This window comes from Thermobia domestica, chromosome 10 (genome assembly GCF_964235325.1).
Source record: "Thermobia domestica chromosome 10, izTheDome1.hap1.1, whole genome shotgun sequence".
Classification (NCBI taxonomy): Eukaryota; Metazoa; Arthropoda; class Insecta; order Zygentoma; family Lepismatidae; genus Thermobia; species Thermobia domestica.
This window is the reverse complement of record NC_137463.1, coordinates 106,876,492-106,902,951: the sequence shown is the minus strand read 5'-3', so window position 1 is coordinate 106,902,951 and position 26,460 is coordinate 106,876,492. Positions and strand designations below refer to the sequence as shown.

Genomic DNA, 26,460 nt, shown 5'->3' with positions numbered 1-26,460 from the left:
ATTCACAAGCACAAAAGGCCACATATGGAACAAAATTTCATCAACAACGATCAGGGGATCACCATTCACTTGTGGATACATGAGGCAGCAATTTGCACAGTGAATGCACTGCCACCTGTTGAGCAAAAACCACACAAAATCTATAAGTAGCAATAAACAAAAACGTATCAAAATGCAATGGCGAACAATTGTATGATACGTTAAGCCCCTTCAGAGACAAAATTAATAAACAATTTTCTAAGGGATGAATCTTGGATGTAGAAGAGTACATACAGTACTCGACTCGAACTAGCTGAAACCAAAATATGAGACCATGAAGAAAAATATAATGACTGAAGTACAAAAATGACGGACGAATCACAGTGTCAGAGCACTTTTGCCAAAGGAAAATGTCAGAATAGTACCAAAACACAGGACATAAACAACGCACAGCAAGATTCATATAGAAATTCATATGGGCCTATCTTCAAACGTTGGCAACACTATACACTAAGACTTCACAGGTATGGTTCTACTCATAATTTGATTTTCTAGATTTTATAATTTGTGTTCCGTGTCATATTAAAAATTTCATTTTGTGCTCAGTTTGCAACACTGCATTACATATGATGTTATTGAGCATGTCTGTGGGTACAATGTTTGCTTACTATACTGTTGTGTGAATGTCATTTTGATTATCTTAATCATTTTGAACTTTTTTCTGTTTTACTGTATCTTTTGCATTGCTATCTTCACATGATTCTAGATCCTTCTTTCCTCTGTATCTCCTGTGTTTCTGGGTGTTGGCCCGTAAAACTTTGGATTTCTCACTTTTCTTCACTCCTCTATCGATTGTGTATTGTTTGATTGGGTAATGCTACTATCAATATAAGATGTTCCCTTGTAAGTAGCGTCGTGACACTGGTCGAAGATGGACGTTCCTATTTCAGCTCCCGCCATGTGTGAAGTCCGAGCACTGATGTAGTTTTTGAATGCATAGGGCATAGCGCCGATTGAAATCCATCGTCAGCTGTGCCAGGTCTATGGGCCTAACGTCATGAGCAAGCAGATGGTGCGTTGCTGGTGTAGACAATTTGCAGCAGGACACCAAAATGTGCATTTTGAGTCCTGTAAACAACCCACGTTTCATGCTCTGTGATGATCCGATCCAGAAACTCTTTTCCCTCATCGTAGTATCGTTCCAAAAATGTCAACCCTATGCACCTTCCTGTGTGTTCTGGAGTCAGTTGCTTCGGCACCCACCTGGCACACAACTTCTTGAACAGCAGGCGCTCCATGATAATGGTGTGCATTAAGGAGCAGGAAATCTGTGGGAACTGACCGCTGAGTTTCGTTATTGTGAAGCGACGATTCTGTATGATGCGTTCCCGAACCAAGTCCACAAATCGTCTGTGATGACGGTTGGCCTCTCACTGCGCTTATCATACGGTTTTCTAGCTATGGGACGGGTGGGAAAGTTACTTTCTGGATGCGCCTCGTAATAGGAAACGATTAAAAACATAAAATTTATTACCATCGTAAAAAAAAAAAAAAAAAAAAAAAAAGTTAAAGTCTGTGCCAAGTCAAACAAATTAATATCTAATGTAAAATTAGTTTCGATGATAATTTAATGAGGCATGAATTTGTTTGGCCTGGCACAAACTTCAATTTTATTTTATAGATAATTTTTTTAAAGCGCTCTATTATTAATATTTTGTGCTTTTTAGCGCTTTTATTGTTTTCTTCTTTTTATCGCTTTTGTTGAAGTGGATTAATATTGCTTTTTGAAAAAAAAAGTTATTATTAACTTTACTTTCCGCGTTCAAAGAGCTAAAATCATTGTTGTATCAAACTTCCTGCGGAAATGAAAACCACAAGACAGGATGTCTCGTGGAGGATTTGAACTTAGGCGTAGAGTGTGTATGTGTGAAGATCGAGAGAGAACCTGACAATGAGGCACTAGCGAAGACGGTCGCTAAGTTTATCATAGCGTAAGAGAGACAAAGATGTGGGTGTCAAAAAGACTCGAGTAGTCCAAACTGGCTGGCAGGTCGTAGCCTTGTTTCGTCGTTCCTTACAGTAACGAGTCCATAGAGCAAATGTTGGGAGTTCCCATAAAAAGCTTTGTGAGTGTGTTGTCAAATCCTTACAGTGAGAGGTGGAGAGCCCCTTATAGTCGTCATTTACGAATAAGGTACTGTGTTTAGTATCTGTTCTTAAACTGAAAGCTAATTCTTTCTATCTCGTCCTCTTTTACCTTTTATCACTCATGCCTCTTTTCTAATATTTTTAAAGTATTGGTTTCATTTTCAAGTTAGGCAGAGATTCTATACATAGTTTTAGGTCCTACGAAAGATTTCTCAACTGAAATCCACAAAATAGCCCCTTTAATATAATCTGAGATGAGCAACAGGATTTACAACCTCAAATTTGTACATGAAACCGTCTATGATACCATGGAGATGACGGATAACGATCACAAAATGCGTCTTACTCACTACTATTTGTTGCTTACGAGACGAGAAATAAGGTAGGCCTACTCCTGTCTCGTCTCGTACATTTTATAGAAGTATTGTCTCGATTGTTGAAATTTTCTTGTCTCACTTTGAAAATTTATTCGTCACGCCCCGATTTTCTTCTCAATTTCATCTAGAAGTTATCAGAATCCTTCCGCGTCAGAAGAGGTCTACGAAGAATGTGTTTTAAGCAAGGATGATGGCAAGGATCTGCCCATTTGTATCTTTCTATGAAGGAAAGGAAAAAAAAAACTATTACCTCCTATTATCTCAATGAAGCCGAAAAACAATCGAGCATCGGCACAGCAATCGAGTCTGATTGGCTACTCTCGTTTCCGCCATGAATATTGGCTCAAAACATTGCAATCTCATTAGGGCGGAGTGGGCAGAGTAGGGGTGGCTAAACTTTGACGTATGACCACTATTTTGTCGCATAGATAGATCCTCTATTTTATAACATCGTTGGTTTTAACAACCATTAAACAAAATTTATTATTGAAATTCTATTGTGTAATGACTTAGTTATTTACTATGAATCATGTAACACTAAACAAGTAGCAGTGCCACGTGTATACCACGTGATGGAGTTTAGTTTGTATGGTGTGATATTTTCTAAATTATTATTTAAATCGGAAATTGTAGTGAATTTATAACACTTCTAGTTTTAGTAGAGAGACTAGAGTGGAAATGTAATATATTCTTGGGATACTTAATTGGTTACAAAAAATCGTTTCTAACCATATGATACCGTTTTCACTCTATAATAATTAACGTTAAAATGGGAAATGGTTGATTTCTAAGACTTCCGGTTTCAATAGGGAGTTAAGAAAGAAGATTGTACCTATTCTTAGAACGTTAAATCAATTCCTTAAAACCGCTTCTCGCTTTCTTTTAGCGTTTACGCTCTATTTGGCTTAACATTGAAACCGGAAGTCGTAGTTAATTTTTACCATTTCCGATGTTAGTAGAGGCTTAAAGATTGATATAAAATGTATTGTTAAGACGCTTAAGCGATTGCAGGAAACTTCTTTTATCCATTACCGTTTCTACTCCAAAAGGATCAACGTTAAAATCGAAAGTAGTTAATTATGTGCCACTCGTGGTGTTACTGCGAAGGTTAGACTGGAAATAGAATATATTCTTGGGAAGCTTAATCGATTATAGACTACCACTGCTTGTTATTTGTTCCTTTTTTCAGTTTATAACTACCAACTTTATAACCGTAAGTGGTTGATTTGTATATACAACTTCCTGTTTGAGTAGGGAGTTAATAGATAAGATAGTACCTATTCTTAGAATAGGTAGATTCCGTAAAACCGCTTCTCGCTATCTGTTATAACTTTTGCTCTGTGTAGGTCAATATTGAAATTAGAAGTCGTAGTGGACTTCTAACATTTCTGATTTTAGTGGAAACTTACGGATGGAAACGAAATGTATTGGTGATACGGAGGATTCTCACTATATATTAAAGTTTACACTCTATAATAATCAACGTTAAAACTGGAAGTGGTAAATGTGTGCCACTTTTGCTTTTAATCGAGAAATTAAAGTATAGATGGAATATATTTTGGAACGCATAATTGGCTACAGAAAATTGCTTCTCGCTATATATTACGATTCTTATTCTAAGGCGACCAAAAAATTTAAAAAAGTAGTTGATTTTAGCTTTTTTTTTTTTTTTTTTTTTGGTTTGAATAAAGAGTTAGAGGAAAGATGGTAACTACTTTATAACGCCAAATCGATTCCAAGAAACCGCTTCTCGCTATTTTTTGTCGTTGTTGTTCTATGAAAATCAATATTGAAACCAGAACTTGTAATGGATTTCTACCACTTTCTGTTTTAGTAGAGTTTAGATATTATGTATTCTTGGGATGCTTAACCGATTGGAGAAAATCGGATCTCTCTGTTACCGTTTCGCTCTACAGCGCTTTACGGTACAACCGGAAATGTTCATGATCCCGGAATCGAACCGGGATCTTCTTCGTGGGTAATCGGTTAGCGTACGCGCCTTTGGCGTGGGATACCGGGTTCGATTCCTGGCCGGAGCTCATGTGGTTCGGATTCCCGCTAATCAGTAGGTCCACGTCTCACATAGCCTCGCTGCTGAACGAGACGTTAAACTCAAAATCAACTCAACTCAACTCGATTTCCGATGGAGGCACTCGGTCGAAAAAGTGTAAAAACCTTTTTCAGGCCAGCTACCCAGAATGACGTTTTCGTGAGTTTTCCTCATTCACATCAGTCAAATGCCGAGTTGGTACCTAATTTATCGGTCCTAGCCCGCATCCTTCCTTCTCCAATCCTTTCTTCCTTCCCTTTCTCCAGATAGTGTGATCGCCGAGAGACGTCATCCCTGATACGTGACGGGCTGCATGGCCATACATGCCGAAAGCCCAGAAATCTAAATCCTAAATCTTAATCCAGAAATGGTTCATTTCCACAACATCTGGTTTCAGTATCGGCTCCAAAAAGGAAGTCAATTCCCAGCCCTTAACCCTCTACATTTTCATCAGACTTGGTTATGATTGATTAAGTACGTAGTTCTTCAGATTTTTCTGTTTTCCGGATGGACAGAGAAACGGGTAGGCTAAATACAGGGTGGCCCAAAAGTAGATATCCAGTACTGTACTAATCAGCTCATTGCATTTTATATCATTTCTTTTTGTTAGCCATCAGGTAGGCTTAGTTTCTTTATTATTTGATCTTAATGCCATTTTTTCTTATACCATAAGCTTGGAACAGCCAAAGCAAACAAACCCATAATTTGATCAATGGAGGGGTGTATACCTATTTTTGGGCCACTCTGTATATAAAGGAGCTTTGGTAAACCGAACTCCATAAAAAGTGTTTGAGATTTAAGTATTGAGTGAACTAGCGTTGCCCACGAGACTCGACGAATTTCTCGTTTTGTCTCGATTTTCGTCTTGAATAGGAGACGTGAATTTTCATGTGTCTCGTCTCGTTTTTGAAAGTACACTTTTCGTTGATGAGAAATTTATTATCTCTTGAACAACGCTATTCCCACTACTCTGGCACAATATGATTCGTATGGATATAAGCCTGAGCAAGGTCGTCTCTACCATATGTGTAACACGTGATTTGCACGGGCCGACAAGATATGTTATTACTATATTATTTAAAATAAATATTTCTTGTTGGAAACATACTTCATGATTGTAGTTAAATTTACTAAGCTGACCTTCTATTTGAGTACTGCATTCATAAATCATATTTCGGATGCATTAGTTTAAGGTCACATGGACAGTGCTAAAGCAAATGGTCAAACAAATCCGAGCATGAATTGCTTGATTGTTCTCAAATACAAGAACTCAATTCTCAAACAGTAACGAATACTTTTCCATTGAATTATTTTCCACAGTTTTAATATGAAAACTAGTCTTGCCTATGTCACAAATAAGTTTTTTTTTTTAACATTGAAGGTGGAAAAAGTTTTTTTTTTTTTAAATTAATAGATCTAGAAGGAAAATTAAGAAATAAAGTTAAAAGAGCTAGTTGCACTGGAATTGCAAACTGGCATTTTGAGATTGAAGCTCGATGTTGAATTCTATAAAAAGGATTGCCATCTTTTCTCTGCATGTATCTTTGCTTTATCTTTCACTAACATAATATATTATTATTTAAATATATATATATATATATATATATATATATATATATATATATATATATATATATATATATATATATATATATATATATATATATATATATATATATATATATATATATATATAAACAGATAACGAGATTGTATTTGTAGTGTTCAGGCCTTTCTGAATGCGGGTCTTTTTCCCTCCCCTTCGTTGCTCATGATGGAGTAGCATATTTAAAACCGTGGCTTGTAAGATTTGTTCTTTCTGGAGAAAGGGAGACTAATGATGCCATTGCACATGGCGGCAAATTGCCTAGGGCCGGCCCTGTCGGATAGATAAGTGTGTCTTCATTAGTGTACTACGTACATAACTAATATGTCGCGGTGGTTCAGTCTTAGAGCACTCATTTCTAGTGTGTGGGAGTCCCTGGTTCAATCTCAGTTCGCGCCGCCAAGTGGGCTGTACAGTGGACAAATACCGTGGAAGTAGGTTTTCTCGTGGTTCTCCCGTTTTCTTCATCCCACTATTTAATTCACCACCATATCTTCACCGTCCGCTTTAACCTCGGTGCATAATCGTCGAACGAAACCTTAAAAAAATAAATGCTAATTTACATTTATTACTAACAGCAGAGACACCACACTTTTTTTTTTTTTTTTTTTTTACCAAAGTCGATGGAGACATTCTCCATCTCATTACTTCGCTGAGTATACAGACCATTCACAGGGGTGTAGCCAAGGGGGGCCCATCGGGGCCAGGTCCCCCAAATTGTTTCCTGCCCCCCCCAAATGACCAGGTTTTAAAACATCATAGTAAAATTATCTCGCTTCATTCATTTAAAAGTAACAAAGTTTATTGACAATTAATAATTTATGTTAAAATAGTATGGAGAAATATTGTTTTTCCATACCGATCGAAAAATAGTATAGTATCTCTTCCTTATACCGATCGAAAAATAGGATACTTTTTTGTGACAGCAGATTACACAATTTACTGCGATTTATATTTGACAGTTTGAAGACAAACGTTTTAATAAGGCACTACAAATACAGCCATAAAACAAAGGTACTAAACTGATTTGTAAGTACAGTATATTTTATATGCTTTAACAAGTGTTTTAAAAGACATAGAGGATGGAAAATTTGGTGAGAAACAATGCTTTTATTCAATTTGGATTTCATTCGCTCTCTCTTTTATTTCTACTCAGTTTAATAAAATAATTATGTTTTTTTTAGTTAGGAATAATAAATAAATATTTTTGTCAGGAAACCATAAAGAAATTAAGTGAAATTTCAAAGAAAATCAATCTTGTGTAGATAGGTTCTGTATACAAGGTCTTAAATTTAAATATAAAGGTAACCAAAAAAAGTTTTGTTGCTTTTTCACCCACCACCTTCGAACATCGATATGTCAACTAAACTTGAAAATCAAAAGTAGTCCCCATCAGCATCGACGACCTTCTGAAAACGTTCTGGAAGGCCATGCAATCCATCGCGGTAGAACTTGGTGGGCCGTGAAACGAACAAAGTATCAGGTGCATTTTGGACTTTTACTAGGGATTTGAACTGGCGTCCTCTAAGGTGATTGTCCAACGAAAGGAACAGGTAATAATCGGACGGTGCAATATCCGGGGAATATAGTGGTTGCAATATCGTTTCCCATCCAAGGAGGAAAATGGTGTCCTGAGTCATCCTAGCCACTTGGGACTTAGCGTTGTCCCGTAAACGAGGACCCATTTGAAATTCAGAAGTGATGGCTTCAGAGTTTTTTGAGTTTTTGTTGAGCACAGCTCAACTGCTGACACTACACAGTTGCATTGATACTCTGACCAGCTGGTAGCAGTTCCCGATCCACGGTGTCCCAAACACACAGAAGGACCTTCTTCTGGTACAGTGCTGGTTTCGGCTGTTTTAAAATCAGTTCATGGGATGCTAACCAATGATGACGGCGCCGTGGAGCTTCGTATAGGAAACACTTTTTATCACATATCCACGCCCTGTCCAGAAATGGCTCCGAAACAGTAAATAAACACAGGCGACTGCCGCATTGCCTTCTGGCCCGGAGTCAAAATATGAGAGACCCTTCGACCCAACTTGTAGTGCTAGACCCATCGACCCAACTTGTAGTGCTTCACAAGTTGATGGATGTGCTGCCGAATGGTTTCTCCACACACTGAAATGTAGTCCCAGTTCCTCTTTCTACATGTGTTGGTCTTCTGGCACGTGGTGTTTTCGGGTGTATCGTCATCATCCTTAAACTTGTTAAACCATCGCTGCAATGTCCGCGTCATCACGACACTCTCACCAAAGTCCTGGCATATCTTCTGTCCCGCTACAGCGGCGTTTGACCTCCATTTGAAATCGTTCAGCATACATGCTCTTATGACGCTCTGTGGATGTCCCATGTTCCCTCTGTCTTTACGCAAGTTCACGGTGTGTCTGAATTGCCACAACCAGGTAGTATGTTGGATATACCCACACCAACAACTGACGTTCTCCTTATCTCTACTCGCATTCAACTCACAGTGTGAGGTCCAATTGAACACAGACCTCCACGAAAAGGGACAGAACTTTCTTGGTTACCTTTATAGTTATGCACAAAGTATAGCGTTTGGTCCCGGGCAATAGTTCTTGATTAAGCATAATAAAAACTATCTTGAATATAATTTATGGATAATAATAATAATAATAATAATAATAATAATAATAATAATAATAATAATAATAATAATAATAATAATAATAATAATAATAATAATAATAAGCTAAAATGTTTTCAGTCTTCCAGAAAGAAACCAAAATTTTCCTTTCTTTCAGGTCTCCAAAACACTAACAGCAACACATTTTTTTGCTTTGTACATTGTAGCTGCCCCCCTAAAAAACGACGGCCCCCCTACACAAACCTGCTGGCTACACCCAGTGGCGGCTAATGTTAGTGTTGTAGCGTTGCGTAACGACCAAAGTATTTCAAGAAAAAAAAATATTATTAGCAATAGTAGTAAAGAACAGAAAAAATACTTTCTAATACTTGCATATATACACTTTAAATAACATATTTTTTACTTCTGTAACTGTCCGTTCCGTTAATCCGTTTTAAAAAGCGAAAAATAATCCGTCACAGAGTCTCTAATTTACATTGTGTTGCAGTGAGTATGCAACGACCAGATTCCTTCAGCGCGGCAATTGGAGCAAATATTAAGTCTCCTTTCCCCTATCTCAGAAGTTAAAGGGACTGGTCGTTGCAGTGCTTCTGCAACACAGTACGGTTTCCAGTGAACGAGAAGGTTTTTCACGTTAAATAAGATTTCTGAATTTTCTTTCGCTAGCAATTAACAAATGGAATTTGTTTTTATGCATTCATATTTTTAAATTACGGGACCATATTGAAGCAAATCAATATAATGACAATTAAAAAAAATGATTGCAAAATTACAAAATAAGAAAGAAAATATCTAGTAGAGGAGAAAACAAATGAAAGTAGACCCGCATTTACAAGTTAATTCTTAGCTTATATTGATAATGAAGGCTTCTTCTACAGTAATTTGTAAATCAAATATTAATAAGTCTGTATGTAGAATCGCTCCCCTCCCCCCTGTGGATAGTATTTTAGTATAAACATATTTCTTTTATAAAATAAGTATATTTTATACTCTTGATAATTTCCACATAAAACTGTATGATGGGGAACGCCACATTGAATTTGGGACTAGTTAGCAATGATCAGGGGCGTAGCAACGAGGGGGGTCTACCGTGTCCGGACCTCCCAAAAATTTCGAAACTTGACTAACATTTGTAGACTTTCTTAATAAACTATACTTTTTAACAGAAACGATTGATGTATGCTAAATATTTTATTTTACGCCTCATCATGTACTCTTCTTTTCTTATAAAAATAATCGTTCTATCATTTTTCTAAAAAATATAGGTGACAGTAAGTAAGAATTACTTATCGTCTTTTCGGGTGCAGCATAAGACAGGTTCCATATTATGTAGACGTATTGGACTTCCCTCAAATACTTTGGACCCCTCCCAGTTAACATTTCTGGGTGTAGAACTGGCAGTGATGTTTGTTTTGATGTTCTTTGATTTTGGGGGGGGGGGGCTTCTGTTACATGCTGATCCTTCATCTGGCGGGTTTCGAGGTTTCCTTTCCAGAACATATCACATTGGTAAGCATTGTTCCGCCTCATGTGGAAGTATATTGTGTTCATTGTGCATTGCGTAACAACCAAGACGGATGATTTGGAATGTAGTTTTTTCTTTTACGCACACGTGTGTGTGTTGATGTATGAATATGTGACATTCGGAATTCATATACCAGTACTTATTTTGTATCAGCTGGTTTGGTTTTTAATTATTAGGTTTAATTTTATTGTATGCGATTTAATTCTGTAAATAACCTACAAACTCTGAATGAGTTGTATACCATGACTTCTGTAAATAACTTACAAAAAAACATTGACCAGCTTTCAACTGAGGAAAAATTTGCAATTAAGGCTTAGACAAAACAAGCAAAGGGGAGTGTTCGAAAAAAGAAATCCAGTTTAAATTTACAGGATATCTTATGCAGTAGTGTTATTTGTACCAGATACATTTCCTCAATTTATTTTAAATTTTCCTGGATAAACTGTGAATAAAGTGTGTTCAATGTACATTTTTTTATAACACTAATCTCTGCTACGAACCCTCTTCAGTCAACGCTGAAGAGGAATACGGATCACTGTCAATGACTGAGTTTGCTAGAATGAATCGTTCGCAATAATCTAGAAAAAATACTTAGTAAATCTACAAAGCTTTGAAATTAATATTAACAGTACCTATGGCGTCAGCAAAAAACGAAAAGTTTTTTTTCCACATGAGAAAGAATTGACACTTTCAAGGAATTGAATGTACGAAGAAAGGTTATCACCATTGGTTATGCTTTCCATCGAAAAAGACCTGACAATAAGAATACCAGAGTTCAACCAGCATGTATTAGACATTTGCTCCAATCAAAGAGAGGAGAATGAACTTACTAATTAATTAAGGTGATTAATCGGATAAAATGTTCTGCATTTTTTATTTTTTAAAAACAGAATTTTATTTAATTTAACATGTCACATAGCATTTGCATCTAAAGTTATGCTGATTAGTCAATGAGTCAACTTTATATCTTCTGTCTCTTATCGTTTGTACTGCAACACCCGAAACCACAATCCACCGGCCGCCACTGGCTACACCCCTGACCTTTCACCACCAGAAAGAGGCAGGTGAAAGAAGCTGCCGTTTATTTCATTCTGCTCCGAGACGCATAGATTTTAGAATCAAAATTATTACATTAGTAAAATAACTTGAGTGCAATATTACTTTCATTTCTGCCTCTCCCCCAAAGAAAATAAAGTGGTTTGCAATTAAAAGTGCCATAAAATTGTACTTCCATTTGTTCGAGTGGCTGATTTTAATCCTTTATTTTTCCTTAAATAAATCCTTTATTTATATATAAATTAATCCTTAATCCTTTATTTATATATAGTACACATACAGTATATATAATGCAGAAATACAATTTGAGTAGAGTCAATACTTTTGAAGTTTATAAACCTACTGTACGTATATAGTCAATATTGTTTTTAGTCTTTATTATTTCCAAGAATAAAAGACTGAAATAAGTTTATTTCAGTCTTTTCATACAGATAATGATTGAAATTTTATTCATGTAACATGCCAGGTATAAATGCGATAATTTAAAATCACCGCATAATGTCGCAAATTACCAAAGTAAATGAAATACGTGGTTACCATGATAATATTTACAGTTGATATGGCAACTTGCGTTGTGGGCGTGGTGAAGTCAACAACACATGTCACATCCGTCAACCGAATCGATAAGTTACAAGTAATACAGAAACATTTTGCTGAGAGCTAAGAGGGTGAGTAAAATAATTGAAATAGGAACCAAGCAAAATTCATTATTACAATATGATGTGGTGCTAAAAAATGCTAGAAAATACGGTAAAACGTGTAAAGTTATGGTGATATAAATTTTTTGTTCTGTCATTTGTGTTATTACATACAATGATGCAATGGCCAGATGATTTTGCTATTGTCAGTTGTTACGCTTGAAGGCTTTGGAACAAGTTTCTGGAGATCCTCGTGACTTGTGATTACAACATCATGTGATACACGATTGCATTGTATATAAAGAACGAGAAGGTAGCGTGATCAGTTTTATTGTTTGTGAATCTTGAAGTTGAGAAAGGTGAGTTCGTATTCCTAGATCTGTTCAACAGTGGAAAGTGAATTTTTGTATATTAGTGTTATGTAGGCATGTTTATGTTTGTCTTTTGAGTTTAAAATTTGTTTTGACACAAATCGTGGTAACGTAGTTGCTCGTAGTAAAACCAAAATTAGATTAAAATTGTACAGGCCATGACATTAAGTTTTACATGGAAAATGAAAACAAGTATTACAAAAGGAGGCCAACTCTATATATTTTTGATGCTGGTTTACTTTTAGCACACCACATTTTTGATTTAAGTGTAAAATTCAATACTTCGTATGAACAGGCATATTTATAACGAATAAATTTCTGTAGGCGATAGAATTAAATTGGACCTAATACAGCTCTATGCTGTACAAATGTAGAGTTACTAGTGTAAAATCATTACAAGTGCTTTACAACGGGCGAAATGAGTGCGTATGAAAGACTCTGTATTAAATACTATTTTCCATTGCCAGTGTATTTCTGGAGTGTACAGAGTCTGTATTTTATGTCTACAAGTGGAGCACTACTAGTATGAAACCATGGGAAGTGCTGTTGAAACTCGTATCATTGCCAAAACCCACTTGTTTTCCCTACCCTAGCTTACGAGTATACTCGCCGTCGGGAAGCTTTTAGAACACAGGTCCCCCTATATAGGTTAGAGCCTTTCTATTTCAACTGTATCCTTGCTGATGGTATTGTCAATATTTGATTTCCCATACCTCCCTCGAAAGAGGAGGAAACAAGTTGTTGCGGCCGAGATCTTTCAATTGTTGGATGCGGAAGCGTTGCCACAATGAATTTATTTCACGGACTTCGCTGTACTCTGTCTTGTTACCTCCTATCCTTACTCGTCAGTACCAAACGACTGAATGACAAATTGGCAACACAAGTGATGTCATTCACTTCTTTTCCCTGCACAAAGGGAGGATTCCCTCCGCCAGAGGGTTGATGGGGGATTTGGCCGAAGTATAGTTCGCATAGTTTCCGAGGGCACGGATGCAAGACAGGCTCTAGTAGCTAGGTTGGTTCCTTTCTGTACCAAAGCTTAATATTTAATTTACATAGTATAGCCGAGCGAGCGTCAGCGAGTGAAAGCGTGTCAGAGCCCCGCAGGGCACGTTGTTTTCTGTCTTTATTACAGCTAAGTTTGGAGGGGAACCTGTCTTCTTAAACCTTGCCATCGCTAACGCGCCTGCTCTTTTTGGACGCTTTTCTTCTTCGCCCAGTCCTGACTTTGTTAGGTAGCATTTGTGCTTTTTAGTGGCCATTTCGCGCAGGTTGGTTTGCGTACAAGTTACTTTTGGCGCACCACTCGAAATAATTGACCTGTGCTAGGCGACCACTAAAATCACGAATGCTATCTAACCGAGTCAGAACAGGGCGAAGCTGGTGGGGGCCGTGCCGTAGCGTGAGGGTGCGTCCGAAGGGAGCAGGCGCGTCGGCAATGGTGGTTGTGCGCGTAAGCGAGGATAATGAATAAAAGCGGATTTTGGCAAAGATTCGAATTTCAATAGCACTTGTCATGGTTTCATACGCTCTACCTGTAAACATAAAGTGTAGCTTCTGTACACTGTACAGAAATACATTGCCGATGGAAAATAACATCTAATAGTCATCTTTCATATACCCTCACTTATTTTATTCATCCTAAAGCACTTGTAATGATTTTACACTAGTAACCCTATACTTGTAAACTTACAATAGAGCTATGTTACTTTGTACAAAATTCTGTTGTGTGGAGAAATGTGTTCCTTATAAATATGTCTTTTCATACAAAGTGTTAAATTTTACCTGTAAATCTTCCAAAATGTGGTGAGCCAAAACTACAACAGCACATTGGTTTGTGTTTCTTGGGCTGTAGTTTTTTTTATGCCATGCACACGGACGCAGTATTTATACGCAAGTTGTAAAAGAATTATAATTTTTCAACAATTACTTCTGATGGCTTCCTTAAATTTTATCTATGCCAAGCGAGATATTTTCATGATGTCTAGCGCAAATCATTTAGAAGACAATAAGAAGGGATTTAGTGAAAGAATTATAATTTTTCAACAATTATTTTGAGTGGTGTGCCAAAAGTAAACCTTAAGCAAATAATTAAAAAATAGTAGAGGGATGTTAGAGTAGAGTAGGTTAGGATAATTTGGCTTTTTTCTCTGCCTCCGTTCTGCAGCACGCAAAATTGTAATAATCGTGCATTTATTCCGTTAACCCCCGCCAGCTTTTCAGTATCCGGACATACGTAATAAGAGCTATTGTCCAAGAAACATAACTTCTGCTAGGTTGTGACTGAAAAGTGCACTAATGAAGTATGCTAAATCTAAACCGTACTTGTTTTACATGTAGCTTTGGCTTCATGTGCATTCTTTCTTCAATTATTTTTCCCTCCTATTGCATCATACACTTCGTAGATTAGTTACTAAGGTAACTCTTGATAATCAAGTCTAAGCAGTTAGTAAATGTTGTATTCTGGAAAGAGTTTCTATAACTTCCGAATAATGTATGCCACTCTGCGGTTTGTTGTATGACAGTACTGATCTAAGGAAGTAGAAAGTATACTGACCTCCCCTAACGCGAAATGCGCTATTTTCATCCTAGACAAAGTTTTTGCGAGTGTAGTGATATATGCTAAACCCATGCAAAAATGATAATTTACATCCTACCCTTGCAGGAACAGAACTCTCACAGTGGTGATTACGTAGCGATATGAAAAGCATATGTTTATTTTTGTTTTTATTTATGTATTGTAATTTTGAGTTGACGTCATATATTGAAGTGGAGAGGCGTTTATACAGTGTTATACATCGTGTCTTGCCTGACTCTGTGACCTGAAATATTTTGGAACTGACAAAAAATATGACAAATCGAGTTGCACAGGAATGTATCCATGTTAGGGCCCGATGAAATTCTATGAACAACAAGTTTTCCACGACTTCTATCATAGTGCCCTGGAGGTCAACTTGAAAATTTAAATCGAGTTATACCTCGTTCGATAGATCTTGGAAAATGTAAAACAACAGTCGGAGGGAACATTTGCGATATGGAACATCGTTTTCAAAATGGCAGCGAAAACTGTTTGTTGTTTCTATCGAACTGAAAACTACAAGTACAATTAAAGATACGGTAACGAGCGTGATTGAACTTCTCTAAACACAATTACTAGAGGCCGTACAGTATCTCACGGAAGCTTCATGTGTGTAAATTACGTGTATTTGGGTGCAGTGTAATTCATTTCCAAACTTTAGTACAGTCACACCGATTTTGATGGATTTAAAATGGAAGTCTCAATGTCTTCAATTGAGACTTTCTAAAGGCATTATTTAGTGTATTTGACATAGATTAAGAATAGTAGGGTAAATTCATTTCAAACTTTTAAGTTTGCGTAAGCATACAATGTGATAATAAAACTTATTAATTTCTACGGTGCAGGGCACGATGGGTCAGTGGTAGAGCGCTCACTCTGGTGCTGAGGGTTCTTGGTTCGATCTTAGGCCATGTGAGTTTGTGGTGCACAACATCGTGTCCGCGGGTTACCGAATTTTTCTGTTTTCCCAAATTGTCATTCCAAAGTTTTCACATTCACTCTCTTTCATTGATCATCCTCTTCTTCAGCCTAAAAGGCATAAATATGGGACGTAAAACTAGAAGATTAGAACTATTTTCTACATTGTCATTAAAAATTATTCGACTTTGATTAATTATGAATTACAATATGGTGCTGAGAAATCTTTAGGTTTCCTAAGAAAGGCAAGTCAAAGTATTATGTTAGATTTATTCAACATATTTCCTCATATCCGTTGCATTTTTTGCTTCGGTCCTGCAGTTTAATAATAATAATAATAGTAATATAAAAGTTGGGTGTTAAACCATGTATTTGGAGCTGCAGTCGATTCAGAACTGTTACTGAATTGCCGTCCTTTTAGTTATTTATTTATTTATTTTCGTCCCAGACAAAAAATGTAGGTGGTTTACAGGCGCCTGTACATGCGCCTGAAAATGATACATTTTTAAACGCATGAGACAGGTATCGATATTTTTCACGATCATTGTATGCTCATTTCACGGAAACAGGTAGTTTTCATGTTGATAGGGTTGCAACCTTGCAACGTGAAACATGCGTGTAAACAACATGTAGAGTGTGGAAAGACATGTACGTAACCAGCATATTCCATGTAATTGACATATACGTTACCTCATGAGGATCTGACGACAGCTGCTTTCCATTTGATAAAAATGTAATTGACATTGTTAAATATATGTGAAATACAGGTGTTAGCGAATTATTGGGCGTGTTAGCGGAGTATACATGTAAAGTACATCGCATTAAGTACTATACATGTCTCGGGACATTGCATATGTGCGTGACAAACTGGAAACTGGTGCCTGAATATTACATGTTTCCTATACCTGTAACATTAATGATTCACTCCAATCAACCTTGTTCATTCCATGCACCTGTTTAATCCATTTATTGACAATCATGATCATTGCATTTTTCGTTTACTTGCACATTGCATATAGGTGGGTTCACACTTCGCATGTACATGGAGATAATACAGGCAGTGCATTCAGTTGTAATCCCATGTATTATACATATGTCAGGACCTTGCATAGCAAATGTCGAATTTAAGACTTGTGCCTGAATATTGCATGTCTCTTGTGCCTATAACGTGAATGTTTAGCTCCAATCCACCTTGTTCACCACACATATCTGTTGAATCCATTTATTGGCAATCTTGATCATTGCATGTTCCCGTTCACCTGTACTTTGCCTGTACACTGCATGTTGGGGAGTTACACACTTCGCATGTAAACGAAAATTGTAAATGTAAAATAACATATTCTCTATCATGCGTTTTCCATGCTATACGCTAATACATGGAATTTACATGTAATGCAAATGTCACACTTTTATATTACATGTTGATAAACAGGCACCTTCCTTGCACTTTTCATTCTTACTGTATTGCGAATGTTATCAACAATCCATTCAAGGTACTTTACATGCACATATTCCCTCCATTTACTTGCATGTGAGTGACTACGTGTACATTGCATGTTCTCATTTTAATGTACAGACTCTGTACAACGCGTGTTTCCGTGCAAAATTTCCAACAGAAGTTTAATACTACTTCAACATGCATATCACCTGAAGACAATGTGCCTGTAATGTTTTCCTTACATGTGTTTTCGCTGAAACAGGCGCCTGTATAATGCCTGTCAAAATCTGACAGGCTTTTACAGGCAGTTCCATGTACAAAACATTACATGTTTCCTCAAAAATTTTCAGAATAGGTTTAATAATTTAGAAATAGGTAATAGTCAGATGGGTTAAGTCAAGTGAATAGAGTGGGTGAATTAGGGTTTCAATTCCTAATGCAACCAGTTTGTCCATATCAGGATCATTGTTGTGAGGGGATGCGTTGTCATGAAGGTAGACAGGCTTTCGGGACGTATCAAGGAGTTTTTTTCCTTTGCCTCTGAATGAAGCCTGTTTAGTAATGATACATGGTAAGCCCTGGTCATGGTGTTATGTTGTTTTAGATAATCAACAAAGGTACTTCATCTTGATCGCAGAAAACTAGTAAGAACCTTTTAACTGGACGTTTGTACTCGAAACTTCCTTGGCCTCAGGGAACCACTGTGACTCATTCTTTTGATTGTTCTTTTGTCTCGAGATCTTACAGATAGATTCATGTTTCATCTTACGAAGCAAACTTGCAACAAAATTAGTGGTATTCTGCTGAAAACGTCTCTAGAATCACACTCTTGTATGATTCTAGTTTGCATACAATCATTTGACCACCAAATGATCGGAAAGATTTTTCATGCCAAGATGATCACAATATTGACACTAACTCGTTCACAGGAAACGCACAGACCCTCTGCTACCTTATTAGTAGAAGCAGGATGGAAAAGAATCATGATTTTTTTTTTTAAAAAAAAATCATTTTTGTTGATTTTTTAAATTTAAATCAAATCTTTCTTCTAGCGTAATACAAGTCACAAACTGAAAATAAAACATTAGGAATTAATATTAAATGTTAATTATGCCATTTAAGTGAAAGTATTGGGCTTGAATTTTGAATTGATTGCCAGTCGTTAACTTATTTCAATCCCAAATACAGAGCAAGGGTTCGGAAAACAACAGTCTTTTCATTTGGGGGGGGGGGGGGGTCGTTTTTTCTGCTTCGCTTTTTTGCTTGGGAAATTTTGGGCTTTTTTCCAAATTCTGCTTTAAATTGATAAAGCAGGTTTTGTTTCGCTTCTCTACAATACAAAAACTCATTTAAGTAGTAATGGATGCAGATAATAATACAAAACCTCGAAAATAAACATGAATTTCGAAAACATGTTTCAAACAATTTTAATTCTTAACACATTTTTATTATGAATCCCAAAAAATTAATCCATGTATATAAGTTGCGGTTAAGTTTTAACTTTCATATGCATTATAAGCAATATTTTTTATTGAGAATTAAAAATACAAAAACAAGGAAAAACTGTTACATGACATACAGAATTTATTGTACTATGTATATGAGTTCAAACAAATAACACATCGGGAAGATGATAATATATTTACTGAACAAACGCACAAAACAAATTTAAGTTTCGACGCCGTAGCCTTCTCAAAAATAACATGTTCTTATTTTTGTTCATTACGTATATCAAGTGGCTTAAGTGGTACAACGTTGGCTTCGCATTCGGGAGGTCATGGGTTCGATTCCCGCTGCCGACCATCCTGACGGGTTTTCCAGTGTTTCCTTTAGTCCTACCAGATAAATGCCGGGATAGTACCTACTTAAACAGGCCCTGGCCGATACCTTTCCAAATCCTTTCCTTGTTAGATATCCAGTATAAAATAGCATCTGAGCTGCAACTGGTGATTGTTAAATAAATAAATATCATTCCCTCGTCAATCTGTTATAGCCTATAAGTTTATTATGTGTGACTTCCGAGACTTTCATAAACATTCGTACTAGAGTAACAATGAAAAATAACCCTCCTTTTATTACAATTCAAGGCATTACTTTAAAAGACTGAAAAAAATGCAATCTTTGTATGGGACGCTCAAAAATCACCTAATTTGTTAATGCACCTCTTGCTTCCGCCTTTGCTACCCCTACAGAAACTTCTTTGAAATTGAACAGAAATGTTGAAAATGTATTTTCTATTCAGATATTACATACGTAATAATCTGTTACCACCTATCAGGTGCTTCGGACCTGCAAAATCGGTAAAGTCCCAAATTCTGTAATGCACTGACTATTCCTTAATCTTGTTTAGAGTCAGGAAAGTACTGAATTTTCTGTTCATGGATCATATGCGTAATACTGTTCATTTGAGCGTTTGGTTTCAAAGACCCTTGAATATATAACCAACATCACGGTTTACCCAGTCCTGGAGATTTCTGAATTTTTAACAAGAATTCAACATGTCATTACGGAACTTTCCCTTTAAAAAAAAAAAAAGAAAAAAGAAAAAGGGAAAAGAAAAGAAAAAAGGAAAAACTACGAAATACATTTAAGTCAAGCACAACAAACATGAGTGAGTGGTTAGCTTTTCCGCTTCTATTGGGAAATCCAGGATTCAGTCCCGCGTTTGACCATTCCGACAAAAGTTTTTAATTCCATCTGTGAATGTAGAGATAGTGCGTGTACTGTGATTCCTGACTGATTTCATTTCTTATGTTTTAAATTGTTGTTATTATTAATTACCAGCACTGATGGATTTGTGAAAGGGGTTAGGGTGTCTTTCGACTGAAGCCTCTTCTCCGAAATTACGGAATTTTTAAAACAAACGAAATTTAGTTATGTCTTTACTCATAAACTTCAAGGTACCCTCAAATGAAAATCAGGCATTAAAAAAAAAAAAAAAAAAAAAAAAAAAAAAAAAAATAATAATAATAATAATAATAATAATAATAATAATAATAATAATAATACAGTGAAACCTCTCAGTAACGGACACCAATGGGACATGAATTTTTGTCCGTTACTGAGAGGTGTCCGTTACAGAGAGGTTACAGTAATTTAATTTCTCGCAACGGTAGTTGTATGGAGTAATATACAGTAGATATATTATGTATGAGCGTAAATACGTAAAATTTAATATGAAAATACTCTATTTAGTACGTATTTGAATTACTGGAAGGGATGAAGGAGAAATTAATTTGTGTTAAATAGTATTATTGCTGGGGGACGTGTTAATATATTCGTATATTGCAAAAGATAATGCATGTATGATCATTTTCTTCCTACGTGGGAGGGGAAAGCGGGAGGGAAAGAGTTTTTCATTTATTTCAAATTTTCAGGACCTTCTCAAAAAATGCGTTAGGAGCCAACTAACCGGCTAAACTCATTAGCTAGTGTCCACTGAGAATCCTCAGTACGGTTGCGGAAAAAATCTCTGTGTGTGTGTGTGTGTTTGTGTACTGGCGTAATGGATGAAAAGGCAAGTTATTGGGAGTGCATATGTTTGTTGACTCGCCCCAATCGCAAAGAATATCATCTTAGAGAAAGTTGCTTTACTAAGAATGTAAGAGAGGAAACATTGTTCGTTGAAAATGTTATTGTAAATCAAACAACGTTTGTTTTATCTATGAAATTGTCGGAAAGATGCAAGGTCCAGAGGAAAAAGAACTAAATTTGTTAGGGAAGGAAAGATCTTTCGTATAGAATTCTTGGCCATACGACTGACCCTGCATGAGTGTTATTGCTTATTGAAGGTTTTCTAGAATTTCCCCCAGAAAGCAATTTATTGAGGGCAGAATAAAAGAATTTGAAGTTCAGCTTGAAGCTGTTCTGTTTGATGGTTCACCGGTCTAGACTCATGATAGATACACTTGTGGGGAAAATACTTTTGTCTCCTTTAATATATCGCAGAATCGAGAAAAATTCCTGTCCGTTATGAAGAGGTTATTGAAACATTTGGGGGAAAAAAAGGACTGTCCGCGTCCGTATCTGAGAGTGTCCGTAAAAGGGAGGGTTTTGTTCCATAAAAGAACATATATTTTTGCCGGGACAAAAAAATCTGTCCGTATTATAGAGGTGTCCGTTATTGAGAGGTGTCCGTTAAGGGAGGTTTCACTGTAATAATAAGAAAAAAACTCTCCCGAAATCCGTACTAAAATGGTATTCAAGGTTGCATCCGGAAGATTATTGCTACATCATTACACAGCTACAGTATAACAGAAATGTGGAAGTATGTTCTGACGGATATATTGAAAAATATAAATTTAACTATGTGCTAGAAACTAGAGTACTAAGCTCTAAGAAATGAAACACGAATAACTAAAACTGAAATGATCTAAAGAAAAAAAAATGTCGATAACTCAGAAATTAAAATAAAGTTATATAGCCTCTAAACTTGCACTCAAATACTACGTACTTAATGTTTAATTCATAAAACATGTGCTTCATCCATCATGATGGTGAATTCTAGAGGGAAATATGGCATGAAAATGAAAAAAGCCAAAATTTCCGTTTTTCCCTTAAAAAGCCGGTTTTTTATGTGAAAAAAATCAAAAAAGCCTGCTGTTTTGCATCTCTAATCGCAATGTTTCTTAAGCACTAAGGAAAAAGTACGGCGACGTTTATCAACATATTTTTACAACAAAAGTTACTCATATTTGGCAGGGGGCATACCTTAAAAAAACTGGAACTAGCTTGCGGCACGAAATACATATAAAATACGCAAATTTCGTCTAAAGTTAAAAATTTAAAAAAGATTTAAGTTTCGGAGAGGGAATCGGACCCCTTTATAAATACGCCCCTATTATCTGGGAACAAACAAACAGACGCGCACACAAAAGAATTTTCGTCTTAAATGTCTATGGTGATTTTCTCGTTGGAATAGTTAACAATTTAAAAACCTTATGTTACGAAGATAAGAAAGCAGAATTCCTCCGTTACCCGTTTAAAGCGGGATTTTCTCTAATCATCCTCTGCATGAAACACTCGTTTTCATACTGTGTTGTACATACATTTGCATCTTATTGTATTATGATTATCTTCCATAATTGAAATAACACAACATAGGCTGGATTTTACTTATTTTCACTTTAAATTAATTTATTTCGGAATTTGATTTAAATCAACGATTTTTATTAAAAAATCAAGTGATTTAAATCAGACTGATTTAAATCAATCCACCCTGAGTAGAAGTGCGTCGGTTTGGGAGAATCATTTCTTGCACCTTTTCAATTATTTCGGGCATAGTCATTATGGAGGGTCTCCCAGGGCGTCCTGTCCTAAATTTGATAAAACAGTTCTAACAGTGGCGTAGAACGGTGCATGGACCCCCTATTGTTTCTAGTATTTCGTCATTGGTGGTATTTGCACACACCACCTGTAGAAACGGGAACTTGATGATTGCTCTAGTTCCAAAACCATTGAACTCCATTTGCTGACCCACCATCTTCACTCTTCCCCTGCAACAAATATTGATCCGTTAGTCCCAGTGCTTTGATTTTGATCACAACATCTAGCTTTCAAACCAAACAAAATTGATTGAATCGGATAATGGGAAGGAGGCAAAGCATTCCCTTCTACGTTATATTCGTTTGTCATAATATACGAACCTACATTCAATCTTCTCAGTTATCCACACTGGTCGAAATTGTAATCGGTTACGAATGAGGAGATTGATTTATCTCATATTAACCTCTTAACATAAAATCCCAAGGTATTCGTACTTTCGTTTTGACTAAAAGTTTTCCCGACACTATTCGTGCAGCATCCCCTATAACAGGCATAAGAAATTCAAAGTATATGTTAAGCGAATAAAAAAATCTATGATAAATTACTTGAAAGTGATTTTAATTAGTTAGAGGTTAAAATCAGTTAAAGGGCAAAAAGTTATTTCATTCCGTTTTAGGAGGAAAGAAGTGATGGTCTCCTTGTTGAGCCTGTTTCTTAGATATGAAATTAGAGGCGTAAGGGTGAGTTCACCTTAAAAAGTTTAAGTTTTAAAGAGAAGATTTAACTTTCGCTGCCCTAAAATTTATTCGATGTTCATTTAATTAGCGTGAGTAGTATCTTGCATTTTCTTCCAGTGTGGCTTTTTGTTCGAGGATGAAATTCGTCAATGGTGTGTATTCATTCCCTCAACTTAAAGTAAACTTGCATTGCTTCTGCCACTGTACACACCATCAGTAATATTAATATCAGATGCCGTATTAAATAAATGAATTTTTTATAGCATTAGCTTGTAACTATGACACTGACATACATCTATTTAAAATGACTGAATAGAATTTACGAGTTGTCTATTTTGATTGACAACGCGTATCAGTAGCATCACATTAAATCTGTGTAGTGACAGTACTTTAAAGCAGCATTTAAAATTACCTTTAAGTTGTTTGAAATAACAATATATGATACAACCAGCAATAACTTGAAACAGATTGCTTAAAATAAGTAAGAAAATGTTGATGGGTCAAAATTGACCTCGTCTCCGTCGGGCATATGTTGATAATTTGAACTCATATTTTAAGGTAAAAATAAAATAAAATAAAATAAAAAGTTGATGCTTTTCCTGTTTTCATTTTTAAACGATTAGAATCTGAACAATATATTGACTTACACGATATAATCATGGAATGTACAGCCTTAATTTCTTGAACCTACGCGTGTTTCAGATCTAAATTTACTTATTTGTTCGAGAGGCTAGGAGTAGAGTAGTAGTAGAATTTAGATATTGTGTGTGTGGGTTCGGAGTCACCTCTGACGATCTGAGTCTCGTTTTGCAGTTCAACGTAGCTACTCGTACTCTCACCGGGAATAGGAATGGTGATACAATACAACAAATAACTACTCTGGTCACTCATTTTACTCATGCTCTCTGCAATTGAGCCACTTTTATATTTGCTTACCGAATTATCTAGGTGTGATGAGTAATTTTGAGATGGGGACTTGGATTGTAGTGTATATATTTATATAAATTATAAGAATCTTTTAACAATTCATAATTGCAATTCTTTCTTTTTCAGACTTGAATCAGAAGGAACCAGAATCGTCGAAGAAATGGCCAGCGAAAACACCGTTTCGTTCAAGGTATTTCTGCTGCGTGATGACAGTGAGAAGCCCGAAGTCAGACGCTTCGGCATCGACCAGGAGGTGGTGTCCAATTTTACACACCTGAAAGAGAAACTCCGGGTCGTTTTCCCCTCACTGAAGACGCTAGACTTTGATGTGAAATGGAAAGGTAGGAAATTTTATTAAGTAAATCAGTCAATATGTGTAGAATGAATCCATGATTATTAAGAAAGATTATTTCGCTTGACGTTAAGTAGGTTTTTTTTTTTTTTTTTTTTTTTCAACTGTAATTGCCGTCAGCATTTCGAAAATGTGATAGTTTATTTTAATATCTGTTTTCATTATAGAAAAGAACTCGCCTTGTATAACAAAATCTCACCCCAATAGATGTGTAGATTTAGGTTCACAGGAACTAATCAAAAACTTAACAAACATCCAGATCCATACTGAAATTTAAATATATTCTTAATGAAGATGTCAAATTTAGCCTATTATCTTCGGAAATATTAATTCTTAGTTTCATCTTTTCGATAGAGAAAGCATCATTTGTATTGATGACCCCATAGGAAAAGAAAAAAGTCATCAACACTTGTCAGTCAGTTTTAGACTATAAAGAACATAGAATCAAACGGAAGCGTTAAACTTTTTCGGAGAAATTTCTCAAGGATTTCAAAGATTGGCTCTCTATAATCAACTTTCGGTATATTAAATCGGACAAGAGCAACAAGTTCACCATCATAGGCAACGAATATAGGACAGAACTACTAAACAGAATTGACTGTGAATCGTATGCGAAAGTCATCAATCCCTTAAACGAGTTAATTAGAAAGATAAACACAATTTTAAAAGAATCGTAGATTCAGCCGCAACCAAATATGTTGAAGTGGACGCGTTATCTTTTACTGTTCATATTCGGACAGACCGATTATCTCAGGAACTGATCGACTTATAAGATCCCTAAGGGTTATCTAAATTTATTTCTGACGATAATGAAAATTTAAATAAATAAAAACCGGATGCTAGGTGATTTCTTTTCTATGTTTAAAAATATGCATCTTAGAGAGTCGACAAGTTACTGTATTTTGACTATATTACCTGCATACTGAGTTTAACGCTTTCCTAGGTACCCATAAAAAGTGAATTTAAAAAATTGAAGTGTATTTATTTTTGTTACTAATTTGCGTATTTAACGTAGATCTCTATCAGCCATACAGATTGGGGTAAATAAAATGTGATGCGATTGTTAAGGAGATAAATGAAACACTCACTTTTTTGATTGCGTGTGTAGAGTTTTCCTGTACAGTTTCAGCTACTTATTCTGTGGCCTCGTTTACTAAGCGAAGTCACTCAGTCACTTCAGAAACACATTTTGCTTTTCCTTTCAGTACAACAGTTCTAAAGTGAAATAAAACCTCTTGATAAAATACTTGTTTATGTATATGGTAATAAAAAATCCAAATCAGTATTAAGAGTTTTTCTGTTTCATAATACGACGACGCTGTTTTCACTTGCTTGGACAATAATGTGTTATTGGCTGAATCTTTATGGGTAGCATGCGTATTTATTTCTAGTTTTGATTGGATTTCGTCACCGAATCTACGTGAGGCCGGACATAGTGTTCAAAAAGTTTGGAGTCAACAATACTCAGATATTTTTCTAAGACTTGTACAGGAAATCGAACGTGGGGCCATGTGCATATAAAATACAAATGCCAACTACTTGGCTACGAAGGAGAATTTATTTCCTATCCGTTCTCTCCACATGTTTTTCTTAACTGCATAGCAGGCAATATAATAATAATAATATTAATAATAATTGGAGCATTGCCGGCTAAAGTGATTAAGCGATCTAAGGCGTGAGGTTTGCGATCATAAGATTTGTCTGTCGCGGGTTCAAATCGTGCTTAAAGGTATTGTGCTTTCACCATTTATTATTGTTTCTCATCGTATTGTCTATTCTAAAGAAGAAAATTATGGAACCTCAAATATAAAAATAAAATCAGATCAAGCTTTTTTTTTTTTTTTTGTTAGTAGTTAAGACTCATATGCTATATGATCTACAGGGTGC

General features: G+C 35.9%; 1 protein-coding gene across 4 annotated transcripts in view; it reads left to right on the top strand.

Annotated features, from left to right (window-relative positions):
* Positions 1 to 26,460, top strand: part of ref(2)P (refractory to sigma P) — a 137,903-nt gene that overhangs the window by 72,483 nt on the left and 38,960 nt on the right. The window contains exons 1-2 of one of the 4 annotated variants that reach the window (XM_081728407.1): positions 2,064 to 2,173; positions 24,348 to 24,562. In XM_081728407.1, the coding sequence (XP_081584533.1) occupies positions 2,079 to 2,173; positions 24,348 to 24,562 (310 nt within the window). In that variant the 5' untranslated portion in view covers positions 2,064 to 2,078. Of the gene's footprint in view, positions 1 to 2,063; positions 2,174 to 11,870; positions 12,018 to 12,048; positions 12,347 to 24,347; positions 24,563 to 26,460 lie in introns of those variants that run through there. The other 3 variants (XM_081728408.1, XM_081728409.1, XM_081728406.1) reach the window with 3 other exon arrangements.